Source organism: Mercenaria mercenaria, chromosome 11 (assembly GCF_021730395.1).
Source record: "Mercenaria mercenaria strain notata chromosome 11, MADL_Memer_1, whole genome shotgun sequence".
Lineage (NCBI taxonomy): Eukaryota > Metazoa > Mollusca > Bivalvia > Venerida > Veneridae > Mercenaria > Mercenaria mercenaria.
The window spans coordinates 43,257,346-43,283,670 of NC_069371.1; the positions used below are offsets into that span (position 1 = coordinate 43,257,346).

Here is a 26,325-nt window from a genome sequence, read left to right on the forward strand (position 1 = left end):
TCATGCAATGAGAAAGTAAAAACATTTGTCTGTTTTTAATACTTCAGTAAATTGAATATCTTAAAGCAGACTGTTAGTGTGAAGACAATCATGAACATTTCTGTTCCATATGTGAAAGAGTAGCTTTGACATATCACAGGAAGTTGATCATGTATACCAGTTGCAAGAGATTCTTTATCATTGTGATCGTCTTGTCTCTTTATTAAACTACACCAGCGTTCCATGAGTTTCTTTTCACTGAGGGCAGTTTTTGGAATGTTAAAGAAATGAATACCTGTCAGAAAGTTCTCCTTGTCATCTGCAGCACGCATACACACAACACATCTGTCCACGTCTTTTAGAAGACATATTCTGAAAGGCAGGAAACATAAAAATTGATGAACATGTAAAAACATTATATATGGTATACCAAACAACCTAGATCTATACAAAATCAGTGTCTGTTTTTGAGTACCAACATATATATGCCGAATCTATTACATGCCTCCAATATAATTTTCATGCCACTCTGTGTCTCTTAACAGTACCCACTATCTTAAAATAGTCACAGCCGGCTCAAATGTGCTGGTACTCTGAACGAATGCGATTAGACACGACCTGTATACACTTTCCCCCCTTAAATATAGGATAGATCTAGGCCTATCTCAGTGTAATATTTGTCTGTAAAACTATTGATTTACATCTAATATGTGTTATTTACTTTCAATATATTTATGGTTGAACAGAAACTGTTAACGAGTTGCTGAAAACATTTGTTTCATAGTATATAGCTACACTGCCTGATTGTCATACAACGCTACTGTCAAAAGAAGCGGGTGGGGTAAATTAGGGATGATACAGCCATCGCCAACTTCCCATCTGTGGCCGATAGTATTACATATGTCCGTTTCTTTAAAAAAAAAGACAAGTTTAGATGTGATTTCTCGGTGATTTCTTTCCATTCAATTTCTAATAATAAAGCAAGAAACAAAATAAAATTTACCGGTTTCATTTCCAGGTTTCCTCGACGTAAGTTTATAGTGGCCGAAGTAAAGAAAATAAACCCAAATCGAGCAAAGTACCAGTACAGAAATACAATAATGCACTTACCGATCAGTATATGTAGCTGAAGTTTTTCTGTTATGATGGATAATTATCAGTTTCTTCAATGAATATGTAATCAATTTATCAAGTATACATGTATTATCGCTTCTGTGATCTATCACGTTCAGTCTCGTTCTGGAATTTTCAGAGTCACGTGATTTTTTTACTGATAAGCCAAAATGGCATATTTGGAAAAGGGTCTATTGCAATCACGCTTAGGGATGTCGGTCACTCGAAGAAATTGTTTCGGACGAGCCTTGGTAACGGATTTGTAAGCAAAGTTTCACGGGTTTCATAAAGATTTCAAGGTCATTTTCCGCGATTGGCGGGACAATAGCGGCGCAGCAGTAATCCGCGAAGAAAATGAGTACATACACGTGTGTATCGATGCAAAGCTTATCATCATTTCGTTGCTTATTTTTTTTACCTATAAAAGGATACACATTAATTTTTCGTTTGGCTGAGCAATTTATAATATAAACCTATCGACATAATTATGCTTTCTGAATCCGCGTCATCCCTTAATGTGGTGTAATAAGTGACGTCACAAGTCTGATATGAAATTTACGTGCGTCAATTCGACACGTTGAAAGAGTATTGCTGTCATTTTGACATTAAATGATATGTCACTTTTATTTGAAATCTACCATTACATGTTATTTTTTATTTAAAGGTTACTTTATTGTTACCGTAGGGCTTAATGGGTTTACTTCCATTTATTATCGTTTGGTTCTAACCAGGTGCCCGCTCGTGATGAAATAATGCACGGAGGGGCACCTGGGGTCTTCCTCCACCATTAAAGCTGGAAAGTCGCCATATGACCTATCATGTGTCGGTGCGACGTTAAATCCAAAACAAAGAAAAAAAAACAAAATATTATCGTTGTTATGTGTTAATATTACAAAATTGTTATCAAACATTGTGTCCAATTTTCATTTAAATCTGCCAACATTTTGCAGAGATGGAAACAAAACAAGAGCTCCGCCAAATGGGGCAATATACGCCCGAAGGATTACATCATAGGGTGGGAGCAAAATTTAAAGAACTTGACTGTTGTAGCCGAAAGGACTGGAACAACAAAAGGAAAACTTAAAAAAAAAATCTAAGTCCACAAAAAAAAATATTCAAGGCCCACAAATAAAATCCTTATCAGGTACAGGTATGTAAAAATACATCTAAAAATTGGAGGTACCATCCATGTTGTACCACAGAAAAGTGGTCTCGGTTTTTCCCTACGGCCAACAATAAAAAAGTTATTTATAGTAACATAAATAGTAACATAAAAGGGAAGTAATTCAAAAAAATATTTGTAAGGGAACAAAAAAGAGATCTGCCAAATAAAAACAAGAGCACTGCAATGCAGAGCAATATACACAAAGCAAAGTCATATATGATCTTTGACCCTTAAGTGTGACCTTGACCTTGAAGCAAGTTATCTGGAACATGCACTCTGCACGTCGTCTCAGTGTGGTGAACATTTCTGCCAAGTTTCTTTGAAATCCTTCCAGCAGTTCAAGAGTTACAGAGCGGACACGAAACAAACTGATATGACATTTGACTCCTAAGTGTGACCTTGACCTTGAAGCGAGACATCCAAAACATGCACTCTGCACGTTGTCTTGGTGTGGTGGACATTTGTGTCAAGTTTCCTTGAAATCCTTCAAGGGGTTCAAGAGTTACAGAGCGGACACAAAATTGCTTACGGACGAATGGACGGACGGACAGACGGACACCAGCATCATACCATAATACGTCCCTTCGGGCGTATAACAAAAAGAACAACTGTATTTTAGGAACAGAACATAATAGAAACTTTATTTAAGACTTGTAATACATAAATACAAATATTTTTTATCACCTGATCATGTGTTTAGTTGCAAAAAAAAACACATTTTTATACAGTATAACAAAATTAAAGTTACAAAGTAGAGGGGTCGAACAACAGTATCAATTAATTAACAGTGAAAGGCTTACAGACATAACAGCTTTAACATATTTTGCTAGGTTTTTCTATACCAGCATGTTTAGTGTTTGTAAACAATTGTATCATTTTAAACATACTATGCCTTTGGTAAAAATATCTTTTAATGTATTTCTTCCTTAAGTTTTCATAAGACGGGCATTTAAAAAAAAGGAGTGAAAATCTTCCTCCAAATCTAACAAATTACAGTGTATTACGTAAGCAGTATCTTTCATTTCTAGGTATTCTGTTACGTGAATAACGACCAGTCTGTATTGTAAGAGAATGTGCAGATAACCGTAATCGTGTGTAATATATTTTAAGATCAAAAGATAATACATCCAAATATGGTTCATAAGATAAATCTTGCTAAAAAAGTTTGTAGTGATCAAGTACTGCACTTTTACCTACAGCAGCATTCCATTTTGGAGTATAACAATGACACATTGCTTAAAGTTACTTGGAAACAGTTTTACGTCTACTATATTGAAGTTTAAAAATACATCAGCAAATCCAAATTCACTAAGTAACTTTTTTACAGGTGAAAGCCAGTTAGTATGGCCATTGTTACAATCTCTTAAACCGTGTTCATATGTTGTTTGTTTTTTTGCAATATGATATTATTTGAGTGTAATACTTTAGACCAGTATTTGATTATTCTTACATATCTTGTTATATATATATATATATATATATATATATATATATATATATATATATATGATATCTCTCCAGCTCGCAGTTAACACCTACGTTGCATGTTGAAGTTCTGACATTTAAAAGACGTTTATAACATTTTAGATGGATTCTTTCAATTACTTTCGATTTTGTATAATCCCATATTTTTACGAGTAGTTTAGTATACTAGCACGGGCAAAAGCATCAAATAGCTGGCATAAAATTCTAGGTTTTAACTTTAACTGATTACATTTTATTAAGAGTACATTTAAGGCTTTTAAGGATTTGCCTGACAAATGTTCTTAATTCAATGCAAAAACTTCAGTATAGTTAAACACTGTCCACAGATAATTAAAGTCATTTTACATTTTCAATGTTATGGCCATTGTAGGTCCAACTCTTATTTGATAATACACGACCTCGCTTTCTAAACACTATGATTTTTGTTTTATATGAGTTAACCTCCAAACACCATTTATTGCAATATAAGTATAAAAGATATAAACTTGACTGTAATTCAGATGGGTCTTCCCTAAAATGACCATATCATCGACAAAGAGAAGTAAAATCAATGCTAAATGATCTATATATAAGCCAGGGTTTTCAGGTGACTGTAATCGAAATTCTAGATAATTAACAAACATTACAAGGAGCAGATTAGACATTACCTTCCCTTGACGCAAGCCTAATGCGAAAGAACTAATCAGAGTACGAGTTATATTTCTTTATATACGACTTAACATTATCATACATACTCGTAGTTATTCGTAACAATTTCCCTGTATTCCGTTTCTATATAGTTTCAACAATAACACTTTAATGTCATAACACTTTTTAGATCAATAAATGCTGCATAAAGTCGTGTATTAGTATTTAAGAAATACTGCACGGTAGATATTAAAACATAATAGCATCGACTGTTAAACGACTTTGCTTAAAGCCGAACTGTGTGTCAAATATTATATTATTGTTATCGCAGAATGCAACAATTCTATTATTAAGTATCGCAGTAAAGATTTTAGAAAAGCAACTGACTAACGTTATTCCACAATAATTATTGACATGCAGTTGTCATAGGGTGTATATTCATTAATAAGTAATAAATCATATTTAAAACTAAATAGTACCAGTGTTCACTTATTTTCTTATTCCCCATACATTGCAATTATTCCGTGTCTACTTTAGTCTAGTTTAGCTGTCTATCAGTAGTATTTGAAGTAGTTTGATCGTAAGTCATTGTAAGTTAGAAGTTTAGTCCAGTACTCCGTAGTTTAGAGATATTATTGCACGGTTATCTTTCTTTACTAACTCTAACACGTGATTGTCATAACCAATCGATTACTTACTTTCACTTTACAGCCATTATTCAAATACAAATAAACAAACGCCATTTTCTGTGCATCAAATGAAAATGCCATTTTTGTAGTTATACATTCATGTATCTACAGGTAAATGTTTGTCCTATATTGTTGTATATTTTTGCCATATATGTAATAATTATCTTAGTTGGTTATTCAATATTTGTTGAGATATTCGGTTTGAAATGTCGGGTCATTGTTTGCTTTGTCCGTAATTCATTCGTCACACCACCGTTCATAATGTCAATTGTAATAACCACATATATATACATATATGAGATTATATATTTATGTTGTTTCATTATTTGTTACAGGTCATCTAAATTATATAGAATACATCTTCTGAGTAATCGAACCTGCGTTTGTTAGATATTGATACAGACAAATAGACAAACAAATATCTTGTCCCAGCTCTGCCTTCCCCATCAAAGGGCGTAGCGCGGCCGTCGGCGACAATGGCGCCCAACATGGGACCGTGACGGCATTACACTGGTTAGTCACCTACGCCTGTAATTGCTTATATATAAAATACCCACTGAAATTCGAGGACGAATTTCAAAATGGTGGGGAAAAGTGTCACGGTATAGAACTTGGATATTAAAACGGGGAGAAAGTGTGTAGGCGGCCGGGTAGCTCAGTCGGTAGAGCATCGGAACGGTATTCCGAGGCCCCGGGTTCGAGTCCCGGTCTGGCTGCACATTTTTCTCACCCTGTGACATTTGGCGCCCAACGTGGGGCGTAATTGACATGCAGTGGTATAATAACACCATCGTGTCATATTTCAGGAAAAATACCAGAATTAGATACAGCGTTAAATATATCACATAAATGAGAGGCAATAATATCTTTACGCTCCATAAAATATCCGTTCATCAGCTAATCACTACCCATGGCTTTATCTCTTTAAAGTTGTTTGACAACATTTACAACTTCATCAACTATGATTTCACAATCTAATTCTTCAAACGGACAATCAGTAGTATTAAAATAATGCGTGGAACCAAATCTTCCGCCTCTTCATTTTAACATTGAAATAAATCATTTTCTAAATTTGAAAAATAATCATACAACTCTTCTAACGTAACCCCACTATCCTTGCCCCTTTTCTGTTTCTTACTAAAATATTTCTAAACTGCTTAGGCTGACAATGCTTTAACTGTTCGATCTCCTTTAATTTCCTCGCTTCGAAACACATCTTTTTCTTGCGAGAAATTTCCTTATATTCTTTTTACGTAAGCAAAAACACCCTGTTTGAGGGGAATTTACAATTATTAAATAATCTCACAGATTCTAAATAACGTGCCCTTGCATTCTGACAATCTATATCAAACCATTCAGCCTTTTTACTCAAGGGCGTATCACAAAAGGAAATGTGTGTTACGTTTGATATGTTTTAAAACTATAGGATCCGCAACATCTCGTAAAATGTTTGTAAAACAATTATTTATTGACGACCTTTTTGTAATAACTATAGAACTTGTTAAATGGTTCAAGTCCGGTAATCTGGATATAAGGCCATATCGAAAATTATCCCGACACTCGGCATTCCATTTTCATCTTCTACTTGTGCGCTAGTTATTCGCTTTTGGCATGATAAAGAAAATGTAACTGCGGCATGACCACTCCATTGATTCATTCATTCATGCTGCCAATAGTAAAATCAAAAATATTTTTTTGAAAATAACACTCTATTGTCATCAATTAATATATAACAGACGCTCCAATCGGATTAACAAAAGGAAATTACCATTATCACAGTTATTACCCAATCTGCCGTTAACTATGCATAAATACGTACTTTTACAAATATCAAGGAGCTTTACTCCGTAATTGTTGCATGACGTATCGAAGGAGGCCCGAGATATGGGTGTACCGGGAACATAGTCATCATTATCAGTATAATAATTTCTTCGATTAAAAACAATAAAATTACTTTTCACACCACCACGACTATTCAAGTCATCTAAAATGTACACGTATCCTAGGGAATCGAAGTCATTTACATCGGCTTCTAACACACTGAATAAGTCCTCATTTACAACATTATATGCAGAAGAGTCTTCTCCCCAAATATATGAGCCACAGGTGTATACATCATTTTCAAAATTTAAAAAAGCTTTTGTCTAACCTTTACCAAATTATAGTGTCAAAATGAGTTCTAAAAATTTCAATACCAGCAGCCAGAGAGTCTTTATAACACAATCTCTTTGCATTGCGGTGTTGAAATTTTCTGTAGAAGTTACAGCTATGGTATCCTGACAATTCAATATGTTATAGCTACTTGTCCAATATTCATACAATATTCATATATAAACGCAATACCGTAATTTACAATGCTTGTGGTAAAATCGTCACATTCACGCTTAGCTCTAGTAAGTCCATTTACATTCCATGTCAATATTTAAAGCTCATCCTCTCTGAAATCCTAGTCCTTCACAAGTCTTCCAACGTCATAGAGCGTATCATATGCTTACCATGCTGACTTGCCGTTCTTCCTTGTTTCTTTTTTTTTTCAAAAAAGTTTACAACAATTTAAATTTCATTTTAAGCGTATTCTAATTTTGTAAACCTTTTTCCGATTTCTTTCCAATTTTTATTGTCAAAGTTGTGTAGAATCTACCTTAATGCATGTTACACACAAAAAGCATAATGAAAAACTGATACTTCTTATTTAAGAAATAATATATCTAATTTAGTGATTTGTCGCTGAATAAAATCAATGTTTGAAGTTCAGATGCGAAGGAATTATATAATAATACGCATCTTAACGACAATGATCTTCATGCTCCCCGAAGGGCGAGCATATAGTTGCCGCTTTGTCCGTCCTTCCGACCGTCCGTCAGTCCGTCCGTCCATCCGCCCGTCACACTTTTGTCCGGAGTATAACCTTAGAAGTATTAAAGCCATTTGATTGAAACTTCACATAATCATAGAGGCCATTGAGGCAAAGTGCAGTGTCAAAGAATCATAACTCTACCTTACCTAGTTTTTGAATTTTTTTGAATAGTTATCCGTATCGATCCGTACCTGAGCCGTACCTTAAAGTAGTAATCCGTATCAATCCGTACCACTCCGTACGGCTCAGGTACGGATCGATACGGATTACTACGTTTCTATTCGTGGTTAGACGTAGTTATCCGCGCCGTATGTGTGACTGGGATATGCTCCATAGATTTAAAAAAAAACATTCTGAAAATGTTCCTGAAATGTTTTTTTGAATAAAATAAGATTACAAAATTCATTGACTACGGGGTTTATTTTCACGCTACAGTGCAATGAAAATTGTGAAGTTTAAGCATAGTTAAAACGTTTCATCTTTTTTCCCCGTGTTTTTTAACCAAGTTCACATTCTCTGTTTGTAGGATTTATTTGCAGCCTTTATTTTACGGTTTGTTGCATTTCGTGTTTGATTTAGACCCATTTCAACTGTTTCATAAAAAGTTAAATACAATTTTCCTCGGAATTCAGAGATGTCAGTTCAAGCTCGACTAGCTACAGCTCTCCATGAAGTGGCAAAGTTGTCAATTTCTTGCGGAGAGTGCCTACTGGTTTAAAACTATATAAACGGGTTTGGTAAGCAGACCGCCGTGAGATAATTGGAAGGTTGTTGAGAAACGGCGTAAACCCTACATATTAATGGTTATCAAATGCATAAGCGCAATAGTTTATTTATTTCATGTCCGTACACTTTTAACGTCTGACATTAACTTCATGTCGTTTTGACTGTGTCAGGACTAGCCGGGAATAGCTATTGTTTGTTTTTGGGTTTAACACCCGTTTTCGTCAACATTTAATTTTTTACAAACACTAAATTCTTTTTGCACAGTAACGTACAACTGTCCCATTGAAAAAAATATCAGTAACGAAAAGAGTGACCGTACTGGACACCAAACCTCTGAACGCTCAATTGGCGGGGGTACGCTCCAACCAGTGTGTCATTCCGTCCGACCTGAGGGGTGGGGATAACTTTCGACTGGATGAATTAGACAAAAGACTATGTTTTAAGGGTCAGTTGTATTTGAAGTTTCAAAACTGAAATTATCTTAAAATTGAATTGCACGTATTTGTGTAACCAAGGTTTAAAATGTTCATTTATAAAGACGAAAGTTAACATTGTTTGAATGGCTGTATATGCCGATGTTAAAATTACTTGTAGCCCGACCCAGTTGTATTTTTTATGTTCTGTGTTAAAAAGACATGCTTATATTATTCAATGTATGAAACAAAGAACAATCAGATATGATTAAATAAAAAAAAATGAAGTTAGCAGTTAATTGTTAAAACGCAAGTTCATTGTTATAACTATCCTCCCGTTTATTCATATTAAACATAATACATTTTTACTGTTTATTATAGATTTGGTCTTATCCGTTTGTCCGTCCGAAAAATGTTTATGACACGCCTAGCTTAAAAAGTATTTCATATAAATTGATGAAACCTAGCACGAGTCTTTATCATGATATTTTTTGTCTGGCTTCGCTCCCTATTTCCAGAGTTATGGCACCTGAAATAGTAAAAATGCACATTTTTACCTTGTGACACGCCTAGCTCAGAAAGTATTTGATATAAATTGATGAAACCCTGCATGAGTCTTAATCATGATATGAACTTGCGCACCTCCTATTTTCGTCTAGCTCAGCCCCTATTTCTAGCGTTATGACCCCTGAAATAGTCAAAAATGCTCATTTTCACTTTGTGATGTGCCTAGCTCACAAGGTATTTCATATAAATTGATGAAACCTTGCATGAGTCTTTATCATGATATAAACATGCGCACCTCCTATTTTTTATAGTCATAACAGAGGATGTTTTGTTATTGATGCTCAGAGCTCAAAAAGTATATGGTCTAAAATAATGAATCCTTTATATAAAATGTTTGTTGAGGCTATATCCCCTGAAGACGGCAAACATTTGAATTATTGCCCCTTATTTGTAACAAATGTACCAGTGGGGGCACACCCGGTGTCCTACAGACACATTCCTGTTTTAATCTTTTTTGTTTAAAAATATTTTTTTTTGCAAACGAATCAATACATGTTTATATAATACAAATAAACACATGCATTAAATTTAACATAGATTAATGAAAGTTTGAAAAGCATGTTAAGTAATGTTTACATTGAAATCAGAAGCAAAAGGTTGGGCCACAAGTTTTTCCAACGGCCCTTCCCCAAGAGTGGGTTAAGGTAACAGATGGATCTAGAATTTAGTATAAACATATATTGTTATACAGCTAATGATGATACAAAAAAATACAAAAAAATCGATGTCTAGTTCATTAAAAAAGACAAAAGGCTGAAGAAAGAAAAAGAACTAACGAAGATTTTGAAATTTGATCATCCCCGATTTCGCGTGTCTCGAGTGTCCTCGGGGTTTACTATTTTGATTAAGATCAGCGACTAAGTACTTACAAATATGGTAAGGTACATAAACAACATTAGTTATTGGACGTTTCAAAACGTCTGGTTAATTTGATAAATTGCTGGACTTCCTTGAAAAGAGTAGAATTGTCTTCATCGATTAAATAATCATAACCAAAAGCATTGTTTTTTACTGTTAAGAGGATGATATTGTCTAGTATTGGTAAACAGTTGGAGTCTTTGGTTTGTGTATAGCGGACAGCGAAAGAAGAAATGTTCAGCATCTTCACACAAACTGCCGCACGTACATTGTGGATATTGTTGAATAAGTCGTTGTTTAAGCTACTGCATATGTTTCGTATTCGGGCATGATGCATTTGCAGGAAACGGTCACCTACAAGGAAATATGTTGGAACAACGGGTGGGTTAAATACTTTTTGCAGCTTTATTTTATTTTAAATGAGGAGAGAGTTTCTGAATTTCGAGTTTCTATATCTAAATCATTTCAAAGCTTAATAGATGACGGTATTACTGATCTGGAATAAATTTCAAGACGACGGGCAACAGTTGCGTAATCGAGATGATTTTTCAAATGGTACGAATTTGTATCACTAACTATATCAGGTAAAAGTTCATTTAAATAGCTTGGTAAATCGCCATTTTTATGCCCCCACTTTGGAGGGGCATATAGATTTGCCCTTGTCCGTCCGTCCTTCCGTCCGTCCGTCTGTTCTTCCGAGAATGTTGTGTCGCGCCTAGCTCCAAAAGTATTTGACGTAGTCACAATACTTTACAGGAATGTTGGTTAGCATGTGTAGTTGTGCACCTGGGGTTTGCGTTCGGATTCATTCAGTCATGTAGGAGTTATGGCCCTGACTTTGTAAAAAGTGGTCATTTTAGTGTTGTGTCCTGAAATGTAGTGTATTACTGGTTTGCTGCTGTAAAGAAATTTTAAAAATAAACTTTTTATGCTTTGGTTTTGCATTGGTGCATATATGAAACTGTTAATGTTCGTCAGAAAAAGAGTAAATGAAACCTTAAGAAGTTATTCATAACCGTATGATCATGTTATGTTAACATTTGTTCAATAACAGATTTGATGAGTGATTGAAGAGCAGAGATAGTAAAAGCATATGGTCTTTTATCCCCTTTTCGACGATTATTTTTATTTGAAAACCAAGGAAATGACCGAAGCTTTCAAATGCAGTGTAATTTTCTGTTACATTGTTATCTTTAAAATAAGCTATTGGCAAGCTGAGACCCAGCTTACCTGTCCAGAAACTCTTTTGAAATTAGTTATAGTATGTACTGCACAATGTTTTATAAACACATAGCGCCAGATCTGAGAAAATAATTGACGAAATGCTTTAAATCAACACACATTAATGGGATTTTTTTTATTTGACCCTGGGGTTTATTTACTATATGACTGGCGATATGTTTTTTCATCTTATCTTAATGGTTGGCTATATGCGACACACAATTCTTAGAAATAATACTGTTCAGAACTAGAGTTATCAGTTAAGGTGATAAATACCTTAAAACTTTGGTACAGGAATAAGTAAAATGTTGTCATCATGACCTTTGACTTTCAAACGCGACCTTGAACTTGAACCTAATGACTTGGGTCGCGTACTCTGCATGACGTCCAGATGAGGCTGATTTTAGTTTTATAAAAACTCTTCCAACGATAAAGAAGCTATCGATTGACCTGATTTGTGCACTCTGAATGTTAACAAATGTTGCTAGTTTTATGAAAATACTTTCAGTGCTTTAAAAGATATGGATCGGGCTCATATTTGAGCTATTTGACCTTTAATAAATTGTGACATATGGCCTTAGTCGTGATGATGACGTAAATATTTGATGCTAGTTATATGAAAATCTTTCAAGCGGTTTAGAAGATATATATCGGAAACGAAGCTAAGTAGTTGAAGTAGTTTCTTGTGAACAGGGTCCATATATTTCTGATCACTGTGCAGTCAAAATTGTGACAAATGTTAGAAAGGAAAATATAACCAGTGAGGTTGTGCTCTTTAGAAATTTCAAAGACATGGATACGAACACTTTTTCAAGCGATCTGAGAAAAATGACAATCGAAATTGATAATGTCGACCTTTCTGTTGAAGAGTTTCAGACAGCAGTAGAAAATATTTTGAACTCACACGCACCATTTATAGAAAAAACAATCATCCATCGCGCTCCAAAACCCTGGTTCACAGAAAAACTTCTTCACCTTAAAAGAGTGGCTCGCAAATCTGAACGTTTGTGGAAGAAACATAGACAATCACATCTGCATGAAGCCTTCAAAACAGCGCGTAAAAACTACGAAAAAGAACTCAAACATGAGAAAAAGTCATCTCTGAGTGAAAAAGTTCTTAATGCAAAAGGTGACTCGAAAAAGCTTTATAGATTTGTATCTGAGTCAACAGGCACTAGGTCGGAGAACCCTATGCCAACTGGACATGACAGTACACTGGCTGAGAAATTTGCAGATCATTTCATGAATAAAATCGAAAACATTCGAGAATCGTTGAAACATTTCGATAAGTTTCAACCATGCGAAAAAGATATTCCTTGTTTTGACAGTTTTAAAGATCTGAGCGGGGAAGAAGTTAGAAAAATTATAAACCAACTACAGACAAAGTCATGTGAACTTGATATTCTGCCAACAAAAGTGCTAAAATCATACTTGGATGAGCTGTTGCCTGTTATTACTAAATTGGTTAATTTGTCGTTGCGCGACGGCATCTTTCCAACAAATTGGAAACAGGCAATTGTAAGACCTTTGTTGAAGAAAATGGGACTGGAACTTGAATTCGCAAACTACAGGCCTGTTAGTAATCTATCGTTTCTGTCAAAATTAATTGAAAAGGCAGCTCTGTTCAGGCTCAATGATCATGTAAACAAACACAATCTTCTACCAAAAAACCAATCTGCTTACAGGAAAAACCATTCTTGCGAATCAGCACTGTTACGTCTTGTAAATGATTTACTGGATGCTATGGAGAAGAAAGAAGTTACGGCGCTAATTGCCATCGATCTCAGTGCCGCTTTTGATACTGTAGATCATGACATTCTTGTTGATGTGTTAAACAAGCAGTATGGCGTTCGTGGAACAGCACTGAGCTGGGTTGATTCCTATCTGCGCCCCAGAAGTTGTCGTGTAAGTGTCAATTCAGCCATGTCATCTCCACGCCAATTAAATTGTAGCGTTCCACAAGGGAGCTGCTTAGGACCTTGGCTATATTTGACATATGCGGGGACACTGTTTGATGTTATTCCGCCGTCGATTTCAGTTTACGGCTTTGCGGATGACCACACTGCTAATAAACGCTTTAAACCATCATCTCCAACAGTAGAAAACCGAGTTCATCATGTTTGGTAGTAGGCAACAGCTCTCTAAGTGTTCAACTGACAAAGTATGTATTGTAGGTGATGAAGTGAAATCAGTGAGCTTTATTCGATATCTAGGTGCATTCCTGGATGAAAACTTGAATCTAAAAGAGCATGTAAAACGAAAGTGTAGAACAGCAATGCTCAACTACTTCAGAATAAAATGTATCCGGAAATATCTTACCAAAGAGGCTACCGAAACCCTTGTACTGTCATTGGTGATATCCCATTTGGATTACTGTAATGTCATTCTATATGGTATTGCTCAAAGCGAAGTAAACAAAATGCAACGAATTCAGAACATGTGTGCAAAACTTGTCCTAAATCGAAGAAAATATGACAGTTCCAAGCAAGCGCTGTATGACCTTCACTGGCTACCAATCAAAGCCAGAATCACATTCAAAATACTCACCTACATGTATAATTGTTCAGTTGGAAACTCTCCAGAATATCTTTCTGAACTTCTCGTAAAACAAACACAGACAAGGAATTTGCGTTCTTCAAATTCCGTTACTGGGTGTTTCGTTGTTCCTTTCAACAAGCGCAAAACGTTCAGCGACAGAAGTTTTGGTACTGTTGGACTTAAACTCTTGAATGAATTGCCTCTCGAAATAAGGAACTCAGACACAATAGATGTTTTCAAAAAGAAGTTGAAAACTCATTATTTTGGAAATTACTATGCACTCTTTTAGAAACTGTGACTGTATTTTTTTTATGAGATTGAAGTAACGTGAACTGGATGATTTTATTGTGTAAATACATTCGAATTCTTACCTTGATAACAAACAGCTGTCTTACCGTATCTTAATGTTCTAATATTTTATTAATCTTATCTGATGTCTGATCTTTTTTTTTTTTTTTTTTTTTTTTTTTAATGCTTACTAAATAGTTTATTCACAATGATATTTATGCTCATTTATGTTATATGTCATTAAATATCTTAATTTTTTGTCGTATTTTTATGTATTTGTAAAACGCCATTGAATATGTTTTCCGTAAAAATAGGCGTTTAATCAAATAAAACAGTTTCAGTTTCAGTTTTTCTAAGTCATTTGACCTTTAGTCTCCAAGTGTGACCTTTACTTTGGACCAAGTGACCTGAGATGTGTGCTCTGCATGTTGTCTTTATGAAATAATTGATGCTAGTTTTATGGAAATGCTTCAAGCAGTTTAGACAATATTGAGCGGACGCGAGGCTAAGGAATTTAACATTTGACTGCAAGTGTGACCTTGGTCTAGGACATAGTGACCTGACTTGCGCTCTGCACGTCGTCCTGATGATGTTAATAAATGGAGTGAGTTTTATGAAAATCTTCCTAGCGGTTAAGAAGATATAGAGAGGACACGAACTACGGAGCTTGGTTTGATTAAGCAGGTCGTTTACGGTTGTAGAAACACATGCTACCGTCCACACTCACTGGTCCCGGGTTGAGCAGAACTCAACATTAGTACATAATATTATTATGTGTTCATAAGAAGAAGAAGAAGAAGTTTTATTCAGTTTCCCACATGTACAAATACATATTTGAACTAGGCCCTGATGGCCCATGGTCAAACGTTATATACACTATGCCTAAATATCATTCAACATGACGGACACAAGATTTAGACAAATAACCTTTAGTTCAATATAAGCAAATGGAGAGACATGTGGTACTATGACAATTTGGAGATGTAATAATAAGTATTATATACTATGGGGTTAATTATCTTAATTGAACTATGATCATTCTGAGTTAAAAAAAAATCTATATATATATCAACTATATTAATCTGTACATATTATTATTATTTGATTTATATATATATATATATATATATATATATATATATATATAGACACACACACACACACACACACGCGCACACACACACACACACACACACAAAAGATATTTTAGACTACACTTACTAAATGTATATACAAACCACATATTCATTTATACAAGCATATGATCTAAGTTCATGTCTTGTATGGTTTTAAATGTATAAAGTATGTTTGTAGGCATAAACTTGCGTACGCCCTTATACGTAAACAAGACAATTTCACGACAAATATTACATTAGTGTTTAGTGTTGTATATACATTTATATATACATGTACATATACTAGTTTCCATTTGCATACGGAGTTGTACATTGAACCTTCAGTAATATTATGATTCACATAGTGCAATTCCATGAAACCCGGCATATGATCCCCAGTTGAAATAACGTCTTTTTCTCTAAAAGAGAAAACATTGTGCAGAACTAAACAAACTGGAATTTAGAGAGAGAATCTGGGGTTTAGGAGCCTGCATATCACAAGTTAAAATCTAAACAGTACCATTTACACAATATAAATGTCGTGTTGGACGATCTGAAGAGATCAAAATATAACAGCCCTTATGGAATATACACGGATACTTTTTACGTCCGCCACACGCCACAAATAACGCTGCTGAGATAATAAAATAAAAAACGTGGAAACTACACAGGTCGCCCAACACGGCTAAAATGAAAATGTTCAGACTTGGATTGATTGGGTCTGTAATGGTATTGGAAATGCATGCAACCTTCAACGCCCTCAAGCCTCCGGTTCAGCAGACCTAAACATTTGCACATTTTACAAATACCAACATCTGCAGATGTGTTCACACGGTGACGTACATGTAACCTTTAATGATACATGGAGTGCAATTCTATGGAAACTGACGTATTGTCCCCATTAGAAATAATGGTCTTGCCATAAACAAGAAAGCAATGGACAGACTTAAACAAACTGTAATTATGACAAGGGATCTTAGATTATTGAGCCTGCATATCGCAAGTTAAAACTAAACAATAACATTAACACAATTCAAAGGTTGTGCTGAACGATAGGAGAAGGTCTGATTGAATGCACGGCGTAGTCTATTTTGACTGTTACTGAAAGGAAACATTTAGGTTCCTGTAAGTTCCGTTGTTTAATGATGCTGTTAGACCTACTTTTATAATGCCATGTCTTGTCTAACACACCTTTTGACATTTCAAGAAGTAGAAAACATTTTGACCCATTGGTATGTGTGACAAGTATACATAAATGCTAACGAAAGTGAACAGTGGACATTTATAAAGTAGAGACTTACCCTAAGCCCTCTTTACACAACGGAGGGAAACAGTTTATTGAGTGAACACCGCTTGTCAGTCTTTGCTAATCCTGTCTATGCCATATCAGTGCAATGAAAAATTAAAATCTATGTTAAATGCTTTGCAGGAGAACACAGTCATGCACTTAACAGTCCTGAAATTGATTTCATATTCTTTATATACATGTAGTTTTGTTTTCAGACTGCTAAATCTTGTATTAATTATGCATGATTTTTTCAGCTGAAATATCCCTTTTTCAGAAAATGATATTTTAATTATTTTTCGGACTGTCTACTTTGAGTGTACTTTGATGCAGTTAACTACACATAAATAGGTAGTGTTTGCGTGAAGTTTGCATTTCTTGTTCCACTGCCTATATATATAGGGCACAAAAATAATCAACTGGGTTTAATATAGGATTAAATTGTTTTTCTGGTGTTCATGCATGTGTAAAACACCACTAATTTCAGATCCCCCAACAGCACCAACTTTCAGAATAAATTCAACCCCAGTCAGTGGCACCGTAAAAGTTGCCAGAAACAACCGATTGTCTGTCAGTTGTGTCAGTTCAGGTAATCCGCCACCATCTTATACATGGACATACCCAAACATGACTACTACTAATGGCCAGGAGCTAAGTGTGAGCAAGGTACAGAACAATGGGAAATGTACATGTGATGTACGGAATTCAATGAATCCATCGGTTGGTGCAGTTGTACCTGGAAATAACACTTCATTTATAGATGTTCTCATTTTATGTAAGTTACACTAGATGTTATTATAATTACTACATGTTTATTGAAATAAGTCGAAGGTCAGCTTACACGTAAGTATCACTGTTGAATATACATGTATTTTAATTATTTTAGTGTTTAATGAAAATGAAAACAAATACATTTTTATGTTCAGTCATTTAGCAAACATAAACATCAATACAAAAATGTATATACAGGATCATGAAATACATTTCAATTTATTTTACAAAACAATGCAACATTATTCTATGAAATTAATCTGAAATATATAACTTTTTCCACAGACATTGTCGCGGCTTAGTGAAGAAATTTGTTTTAAAATCTGTAAAATGGATTTTACATATCAGGTCAAACTATCTTGTTCACTATAGTAAACACTACCTGTAGGAAGCTGTCAGAATTGCGTAACCTGCTCTCAAATGTGTTTGTTTTGTTAGAATTTTAAAGCTTAAAATACCTTAATTGTACTCAATCCGTAAAAAGCCTTGATGCAAGTTGTACTACATTTCGGCAATGACCATACATTTATTTGCAAAATACAGAATGGTTTTCGTTTGCAGATAGTATTAGGAAAATGACTAGACAGTGTAGTGATTAAAGCAGTTGGGTTTCGTCTTTGAACAGGGGACAATTTGTCTATGTAAAGAGCGAGATAAATTGTTAAATTCCATGTGTGACTGTGTATCTGTAGAATGGCTCAACATAAAAATCTCATTCAATATGTTCCCATGGGAATACCAAATACCTGTCGGAGATAATAGATATTGTTCAATAAAAAGGAGTGGGTTATATAAAGTTCGACATATATCCCAATGTTACAACGTTAGCAATGCTACAAGTAAATTGTACTTATGTTAATGAAGCATTCATCAAACAATGTTTAAAATAACAGTAAACAGTTGTGCCGTTTATTATCTTGTAACCCACTCGCCCGCTTAGCTCAATAGGGAGAGCGCCGATCTACGGATCTCGGGGTCGTGAGTTTGATCCTCGGGTGGGCCGTTTGTTCGATTGATAAAAGACAATGTGTCTGAAATCATTCGTTCATGTGGGGGAAGTTGGCAATTATTTGCGGAGAACATGTTTGTACTGGTTATGTTAACTGCCCGCTGTTACATAACTGAAATATTGTTGAGAAACACTAAAAAACATTATATTGCGTAGCTGTAAATAAACAGTTATGATGGCTGACAAAACATTGTACCTGTAAAATCCTAATTTCCCCCAAAAACTTTTTATTGTCAAATAGGAGTTTAGTAGGATTTACACATACGAACAATGTGTTTCTTCGTTTAATATCAAAGTAGCCATAAAACGGGCTTTTGAACGTTGTTTATATCATTTACTGATCATCATAAAATTATATACAATCTACAATCGACATACGAGTAGGAAATATTAAAACAAAATACAATCACACTTAGTAGTGATATGTTACAATAAATTTAGTTTTGAAACAAATTTATTGTTACACTTACCGAATATGATATATTAGTATTTATAGCTAACAACTGTAACTTCTGCGCTACTTTTTTGGAATATATAGAAAAAAAATCATTTGCATTCCTATCAATAAACAAAATCGCTATATTGTTTAAATCAAAACCTTTTTATTTTTTTTGAGACGAATACAGGTGTAGAAATGCAAATACAAGAAACGTATTATTTTCCGCGTTTTTTTTTTTTTTGCGAGTGGCTATGACCTTATTGTTCCGAGACAAGCTGCATGTTATGTTTAGCCCTTTTACAATTCGCCGCTAAACTTTGCTCTTCGATTGTGCAATGACGGGCATATGGGGGACTCAGTGGTAGCCAGCTCTTAAATTCCCCTCTTCAGACGGACTGTCAGTTTTGTTATGCGGCGATACTAGGCTACTATAAAACATGGTATAAACAATTGATTTTCCTGTCATACCTTTCCCATGGATGTCCTAAGTTGAATATTTCACTCATATTCGTAGACTGATTTGTGCTAGTAATGAAAGTTGATAAGGAAATGTGATAAGGTGAGTCAGTCACCTGCTAGCCGTTTCTTGCCACTAATGAAGTTGACGTTACATATTCAACTTATCACCACTTTAGCGTATTTCGGACACGTGTGTAAGAGATATTTTCTATTTCATTTTAGCCAAGTGCATATGCAAATGATTATATGTGAAACATGTCTTCAGTTTTAACTTATTTTCTCAGATCTAGAAGGGTACTCACGTTTTCCAAAAATTATTATTATTATAAAATAAGCAATTAAAATTGACACTCTGAACCACAGACATCCAAACGAACTTACCCATCTAGTCTAGAACGCATCTGCGATCATGTTTTACTATACTCTTTAATTTTTCGTTTCCTTAAATTTATTAGTCATTTATTGTTTCTCAATTTGCCGAATCATTTTTATTTTAAAAACATCATCATCTACATTTTGGAGCAAGTAGTACGTAATTTTCATGAGGTTTACGATATATTTCTGCAAAACGTGTCTATGATATATTGATATATTGATTAGAATTACTAGGAAGATTTAATAACCATAGTTCTACGACTTGGATTCAGTGTTGTTATATTTTCTGGTCCTTTGAAATCATGGAGTCTATTCAACATATGTGTAATACAGTTCCGTTCCGGTGCTAGGGGCGTGAGAGGTGTTGCACATTTTATTACCTCTCATAAGTGGTAACCATACAGTGATACCACAAACTAGTACATTGCATTTGATTTATTTTCAAAGACCACTGGTAACTCCCGTGTCAGTCATTTTGATACAATCAAATAGCAGTTGTTATAATAAAACATGATTCTTTCATGCGTTTACACGTCTTCGTAAATTATTTAGGAAATACCGGTAGTTATAATTGAGAAAACATTTCAAAGTGAAAAAACTATACTAAATAGTTGGAAGAGTACGAAGGAGTGTTAACTCTGCTCTTTAGCAGCCTTCATGTTCCTATTTTGCGATGCAGTGTTATCAAAATCTATATATAAAAAACAATGATCAGTTATTACTGACTGAATGTTTTGTTCACTTTTGTATTGTACTGATGTTACATGTGTAAGACAGACTATTTCAATGTGTTTAGTCTATGCCTTTTCTCATTGTTCTAAAACATATTAAGTGTTGTAACATATGCTTTAGATCATCCTTCCATTCCAATATTTAATTACTGGAACACAAGTGGACCTAATATTTCAAAAAGAGAACTGGATGTGATAACAGGCGACACATTTAGAGTGGCCTGTACATCGAACGGAGAACCAGCACCATCTTACTACTGGGACAACGGAGGAGACAACAGGATACTTACAATTAACAACATTACTACAGACCGTAGCAGTATATGTAAAGCTAGAAATACGATGCAGGAGACAGTTGGACAGAAATCAACAAGATCGGCTACAGCTTCATTACAAATACATGTTCAAAGTAAGTAGAGCACATTGATTTATACTATTATATCATAGCGTTATCAGGAGCCCATTTTCATCAAAACTACTAGAATCAAACTTTTTTTAACATTGTAGATATATAAAATAAATGAACCTACTTCCACCTAATCCCAAGTTTACTTAGAGGCATCTGAAAAAGCAATTCCGAGATTTTTATTGTTACTATATTTCAGCTCTAGCAGACAAGGCGGCCAACAAAATTATCATCTTTTGACGCCAACATTATTTTCATGTTTTACGAAACAAACTAAATAGCATCAAGCTTATACACGGAGTCTTTCTGTTGAACAACATTTGGTCACTGATCACATCATTGAAGTTTCTAATTTGAAAGTTCGTATTGATGATCATCAAATTAAACTTCCAACTATGTACTGTATTTTTAAATTGCATAAACAAATATTATGTATTTATCCTGATGAAGGCGTAAGCGCCGAAACGTTGATAAAAGATAAATATTCACGTGTTGTTGTTGAATTTTACCATCGTAAATTGCTAAACAAACATAAAAAACTCGATTCATCGCTATTTCAATCTCATGTACAACTACAAATATTTCTAAGCTATTAACATCGTGTCTTACTGCTGTACAAATCCACGTGAAAAAATATTGCAATAAATTATACAAAAACTCTGGAAGCTTAGTTTGGTCGGTTAAAAATTCTAGCAAAATCCTGGATTAGTGTAAAAATCATAATTACAAGGTATTTCTAATCAGTACATACGATTTTTCTACTTTGTATACCACGTTACCACATAATTTGATAAATGACAAACTAACTGCCTTAATTCAAAAGACTTTTGCAAGGGAAAATGCTATATTTCTCGCTTGCAACTTCGATAAAGCTTTTTTAACTAGCTGCATTGTTAACAATTATACTATGTGGATTTGTGACGAAGTTTGTAAAGCCCTTCCTTTTTATTGAACTGTATTAAAACAAGGATGGGTATCCATCAGAGAAAACACGTTCTAAACAGTCAGCCTCCCAAAACGTAAACCCAGCACGGGGACGCGCACACGACCAATATACACACACAATTGCGCACCCCTTGCCGCAGATTTGTTTTTATATTGTTCTGAAAGACATCTTATGTTGAGCCTTTCTCCGGATACGCATTTAATAATACATCACGCTCTGGGTGATATTTTTAATATGGATAATCTATTTTTTTTTTGGTCAATTGGTAGATATTATTTATCCCCGGAAGCTCCGGTTCAATAAAACAAACAATTCGGATACTACTGTTTTATTTTTACATTAAAATCGCCCTATTTATGACGATATTATACATACCAAAATTTGCGACAAGATGATGATTTTAATTTTAGCATTGTAAATGTCCCCAATTTGAATGGGTTATACCCCAATTACATCTTACGGGATAAATATTTCTCAGTTAATTTGATTTGCCAGAGCGTGTAGTCATGTTGATGATTTCAATGAACGTAATCAATATATTACAAAGAAGCTTCTTCCGCAAGGCTACCGCTATTATAAATTGTATAAATATTAAAATTTGCTAACTTTTACTACCGTAACTCAGATTTGGCTTTAAATTTCAGCAGTAATTTAAACACGCTTCTGTGAGAAGGTTTGCAAAACCCGCCTTTTATGGGATATGGCTTACAAACTTCGTATGATTTTGGGTCATTGTACCTTTCCAACTGCATTTGGTAAAATTATAAAACGTTCCACAAAAAAGGGTTATGATCAGACGTTTTCAACCCTTTTACAGCTGGACGCTACGCTTTCCTCTTTGATTGTGTCTGACGGAAGAGGGGCTGGGGACTCTATGATAGACAGTTCTTCAAACCTCTCTGGACTAAACCGTGTCATTTTTGTCTTCTGCTCTGTTTCGTCGGGCCCATGAAGATATTTCTCTTGTTGCTCTGTCTTCTGCACTGAGTACATGGTTTGGTTCTTCAGTTTTTTATATAAAATTTACAAGAGCATTTTTATGTTTTACATGCCATGCCTTCTGTTGACATAACGTGTGTTAGGGATTCTACTGGCGGGGATTACTTGTCCCGTGATTTTGGAACATGGTTTTGGTACGAGTGAGGCTAGGTGCGCACTATAAACTGGTTTAAGCCCCCAGTGGTGGTTTTGCCATTGACCGTTTCGAGGCGGAACCCCAGTGTTCCTTTATTTGTCCGGTTTGTCTATGCATGTTTGCTTCGTATGTCCACATGCGCGCGTGTTGGTCGTGTGCGCGTCCGCGTGCTGCGAGTTTCAACTCGGAGAGGATGCGTTTTGTTTGGAACGCGGCATTCCCTGTTGGAAAATTATCCTTGTTATTTATTCAGTTATGCACCTTTGTTTCAGATATATTTCAGTGGTTTTTGTAAATTCATTTTGATCAAGATATTCCCAGAGTTCTCGTACACTTACAATGCAACCTTTTCCAAAGTTTTGTTTGAGCCTCACTCGGGGGGTTGAATTCTTCATGTGAGGAAGCCATCCAGCTGGCTTACGGAAGGTCGGTGGTTCTACCCAGGTGCCCGCTCATGATGAAATAATGCACGGAGGGGCACCTGGGGTCTTCCTCCAACATTAAAGCTGGAAAGTCGCCATATGACCTATCATGTGTCGGTGCGACGTTAAATCCAAAAAAAAAAAATTCCAAAGTTGAAAACAAATTTATTTAATTGTGTTAGATAAAGCCATGACCGACCCATTGTATGATAAACTTTTGGCCCAACCTAATATACCTGTTAAAAATGAAATTGATTAAATGTTGATGCAATTATAAGGAATCCAACAATTTGTTCCCGCTAGCTATGAACGTATTTCTAAATTTAGTGAAATCCGAAGATATAGCACATTCTCTAATCAGCCCCTGTGTCTATTTTCAGAATGACCTGGTAACACCCAGGTTTATGGTTAAAGGATTCAGACAAACATTGAGAGAGATGTGTGTTGTTTATATAAACTCAATGGATTATGGAGTGTGATGATTGTATGATGTTCTACATATTATGTTTTTCTGTTTAATAACTATAAATGCATTTCAGACATATCCTAGAATTAAGTAGACTGAATTACAGAAAACATTTACTTTAACTGATGTTATTATTAACCAGAGTGGAGAGATCATGAACATCTTTCTGAATGTGTAAGAAAGTTTACTGTTTAGTTAAAACTAAAAACATTATTATTTTTTGAGACAGCTCAGTGGGACCAATCCAAATGTTGCGAGTTCGATCTCAGTAACAATTTGACTAGAAAGTGTAAATCTGAAATAACTCCTTCTCGACCCCAATTTTGTGGGGAAGTTGTATGATAGTTTATATTGGTTCACTTGTGATACATAACCTAAATTGGGCTAAAATGATAATAATGCTGTGTCCAACAATAAAGAAATAAACAGGAAGAATCTGCCAGAACAAAAGTGTTCCACGTAACAAAAATTAAACAATGTATTTTTTCTGCATATTTATACTGCTATGTCAACCAATAAAGAAATAAACATGTAGAATCTGTCAGAACAAACGTGTTCCATTTAAATACGTAACACATATGAGACAATATATTTGTTCTTCATATTTATACTATCATCCAAGATAATCATCTGTGTAAAAATTAATCAATTCAAAATTGATCCATCAAAGTCCTTCTTTATCTAAGAATTGTCAGTTTACGTCCAAATAAAACAGTGATTGTTACAAAATACAATCCATTTATATCATTAATAACATCGCGGAAAGTAATAGTTGAAAGTTTGTCCAGCAGCTTTACTCTGTAGATGAATTAAGTAGCTTAAAATATATACAACCTAATATTACTCCCCTACTGGTTGAAAACCAGTTTCGGGGACTACAGGAATGCGCTTTTCCGTCATTCCATCCGTCCATTCGTCTGTCCGTCCGCAATTTCGTGTCCGGTCCATAACTCTGTCATCCATGAAGGGATTTTAGTATTACTTGGCACAAATGGAACCATGATGAGACGACGTGTCATCCGCAAAAGCCGGACGCCTAGCTCAAAGGTCAAGGTCATAATTGGAGGTCAAAGGTCAACAGGGCTTTTTTCCTGTCCGGTCTATAACTCTCCCATCCATGAAGGGATTTTAATATTACTTGGCACAAATGTTCCACATGATGAGGCGACGTGTCATGCGCAAAACCTGGACCCCTAGTTTAAAGATCAAGGTCATAATTGGAGGTCAAATGTCAACAAGGCTTTTTTCCTGTCCGGTCCATAACTCTCCCATCCATGAAGAGATTTTAATATTACTTGGCACAAATGTACCTCATAATAAGACGATGTGTCTTGCACAACTTTCAGACCCCTAGCTCAAAGGTCAATGTCACACTTAGCAGTCAAATGTTAACATAGCATGAACAGGGTCTGTTTCGTGTCCGGTCCATAACTCTGACATTCATTAAGGGATTTTAATATCTTTTGGCACAAGTATTTCCCATGATGAGACGACGTGTCATGCTCAAATCCCGGACCCCTAGCTGAAAGGTCAAGGTCACAATTGGGGGTCAAATGTCAACAGAGTTTTTTTTCCAGTCCCATCCATAACTCTGCCATTCATGAAGGGATTTTAATATTACTTGGCACAAATGTTCCCCATGATGAGTCAACATGTCGTGCGCAAGGCCCGAACTCTTAGCTCAGATGTCAAGATCACAATTGGAGGTCAAAGGTCAATAAGGTTTTTTTCCTGTCCGATCCAGAACTGTGTCATCCATCAAGGGATTACAATATTACTTGGCATAAATGTTCCCCATGATGAGACGACGTGTCGTCGCAACACCCAGTACCCTAGCTTAAAGGTGAAGGTCACACTTTGAGATCAAAGGTCAATAGGATTTTTTTCCTGTCCGGTCTATAACTTTGTCATGCAAAACAGGATTTAGATATCAGTTGGCACAAATATTCCCCTGGATGAGACATCATGTCATGCGCAGAACCCAGGCCCAAGGTCTAATGTCAAGGTCACACTTAGAGACCAAAGGTCAGACACAAGAATGACTTTGTCTGGAGCATTTCTTCTTCATGCATGGAGGGATTTTGATGTAACATGGCACAAATGTTCACCAACATAAGACGGATTGTCTTGCGCAAGAACCAGGTCCCTAGGTAAGAGGTCAAGGTCATATTTAGTAGTCAAAGGTCAAACTCAAGAATGACTTTGTATGAAGCATTTCTTCATCATGCATGGAGGGATTT

General features: G+C 35.2%; 1 protein-coding gene across 1 annotated transcript in view; it reads left to right on the plus strand.

The window, feature by feature from the left end:
- LOC123561351 (hemicentin-1-like) overlaps positions 1 to 26,325 on the plus strand; it is a 60,872-nt gene that overhangs the window by 701 nt on the left and 33,846 nt on the right. Inside the window, exons 2-3 of the mRNA XM_053518069.1 lie at positions 17,414 to 17,701; positions 20,832 to 21,119. Coding sequence (XP_053374044.1) covers positions 17,414 to 17,701; positions 20,832 to 21,119 — 576 coding nt within the window. The remainder of the gene's footprint in view (positions 1 to 17,413; positions 17,702 to 20,831; positions 21,120 to 26,325) is intronic.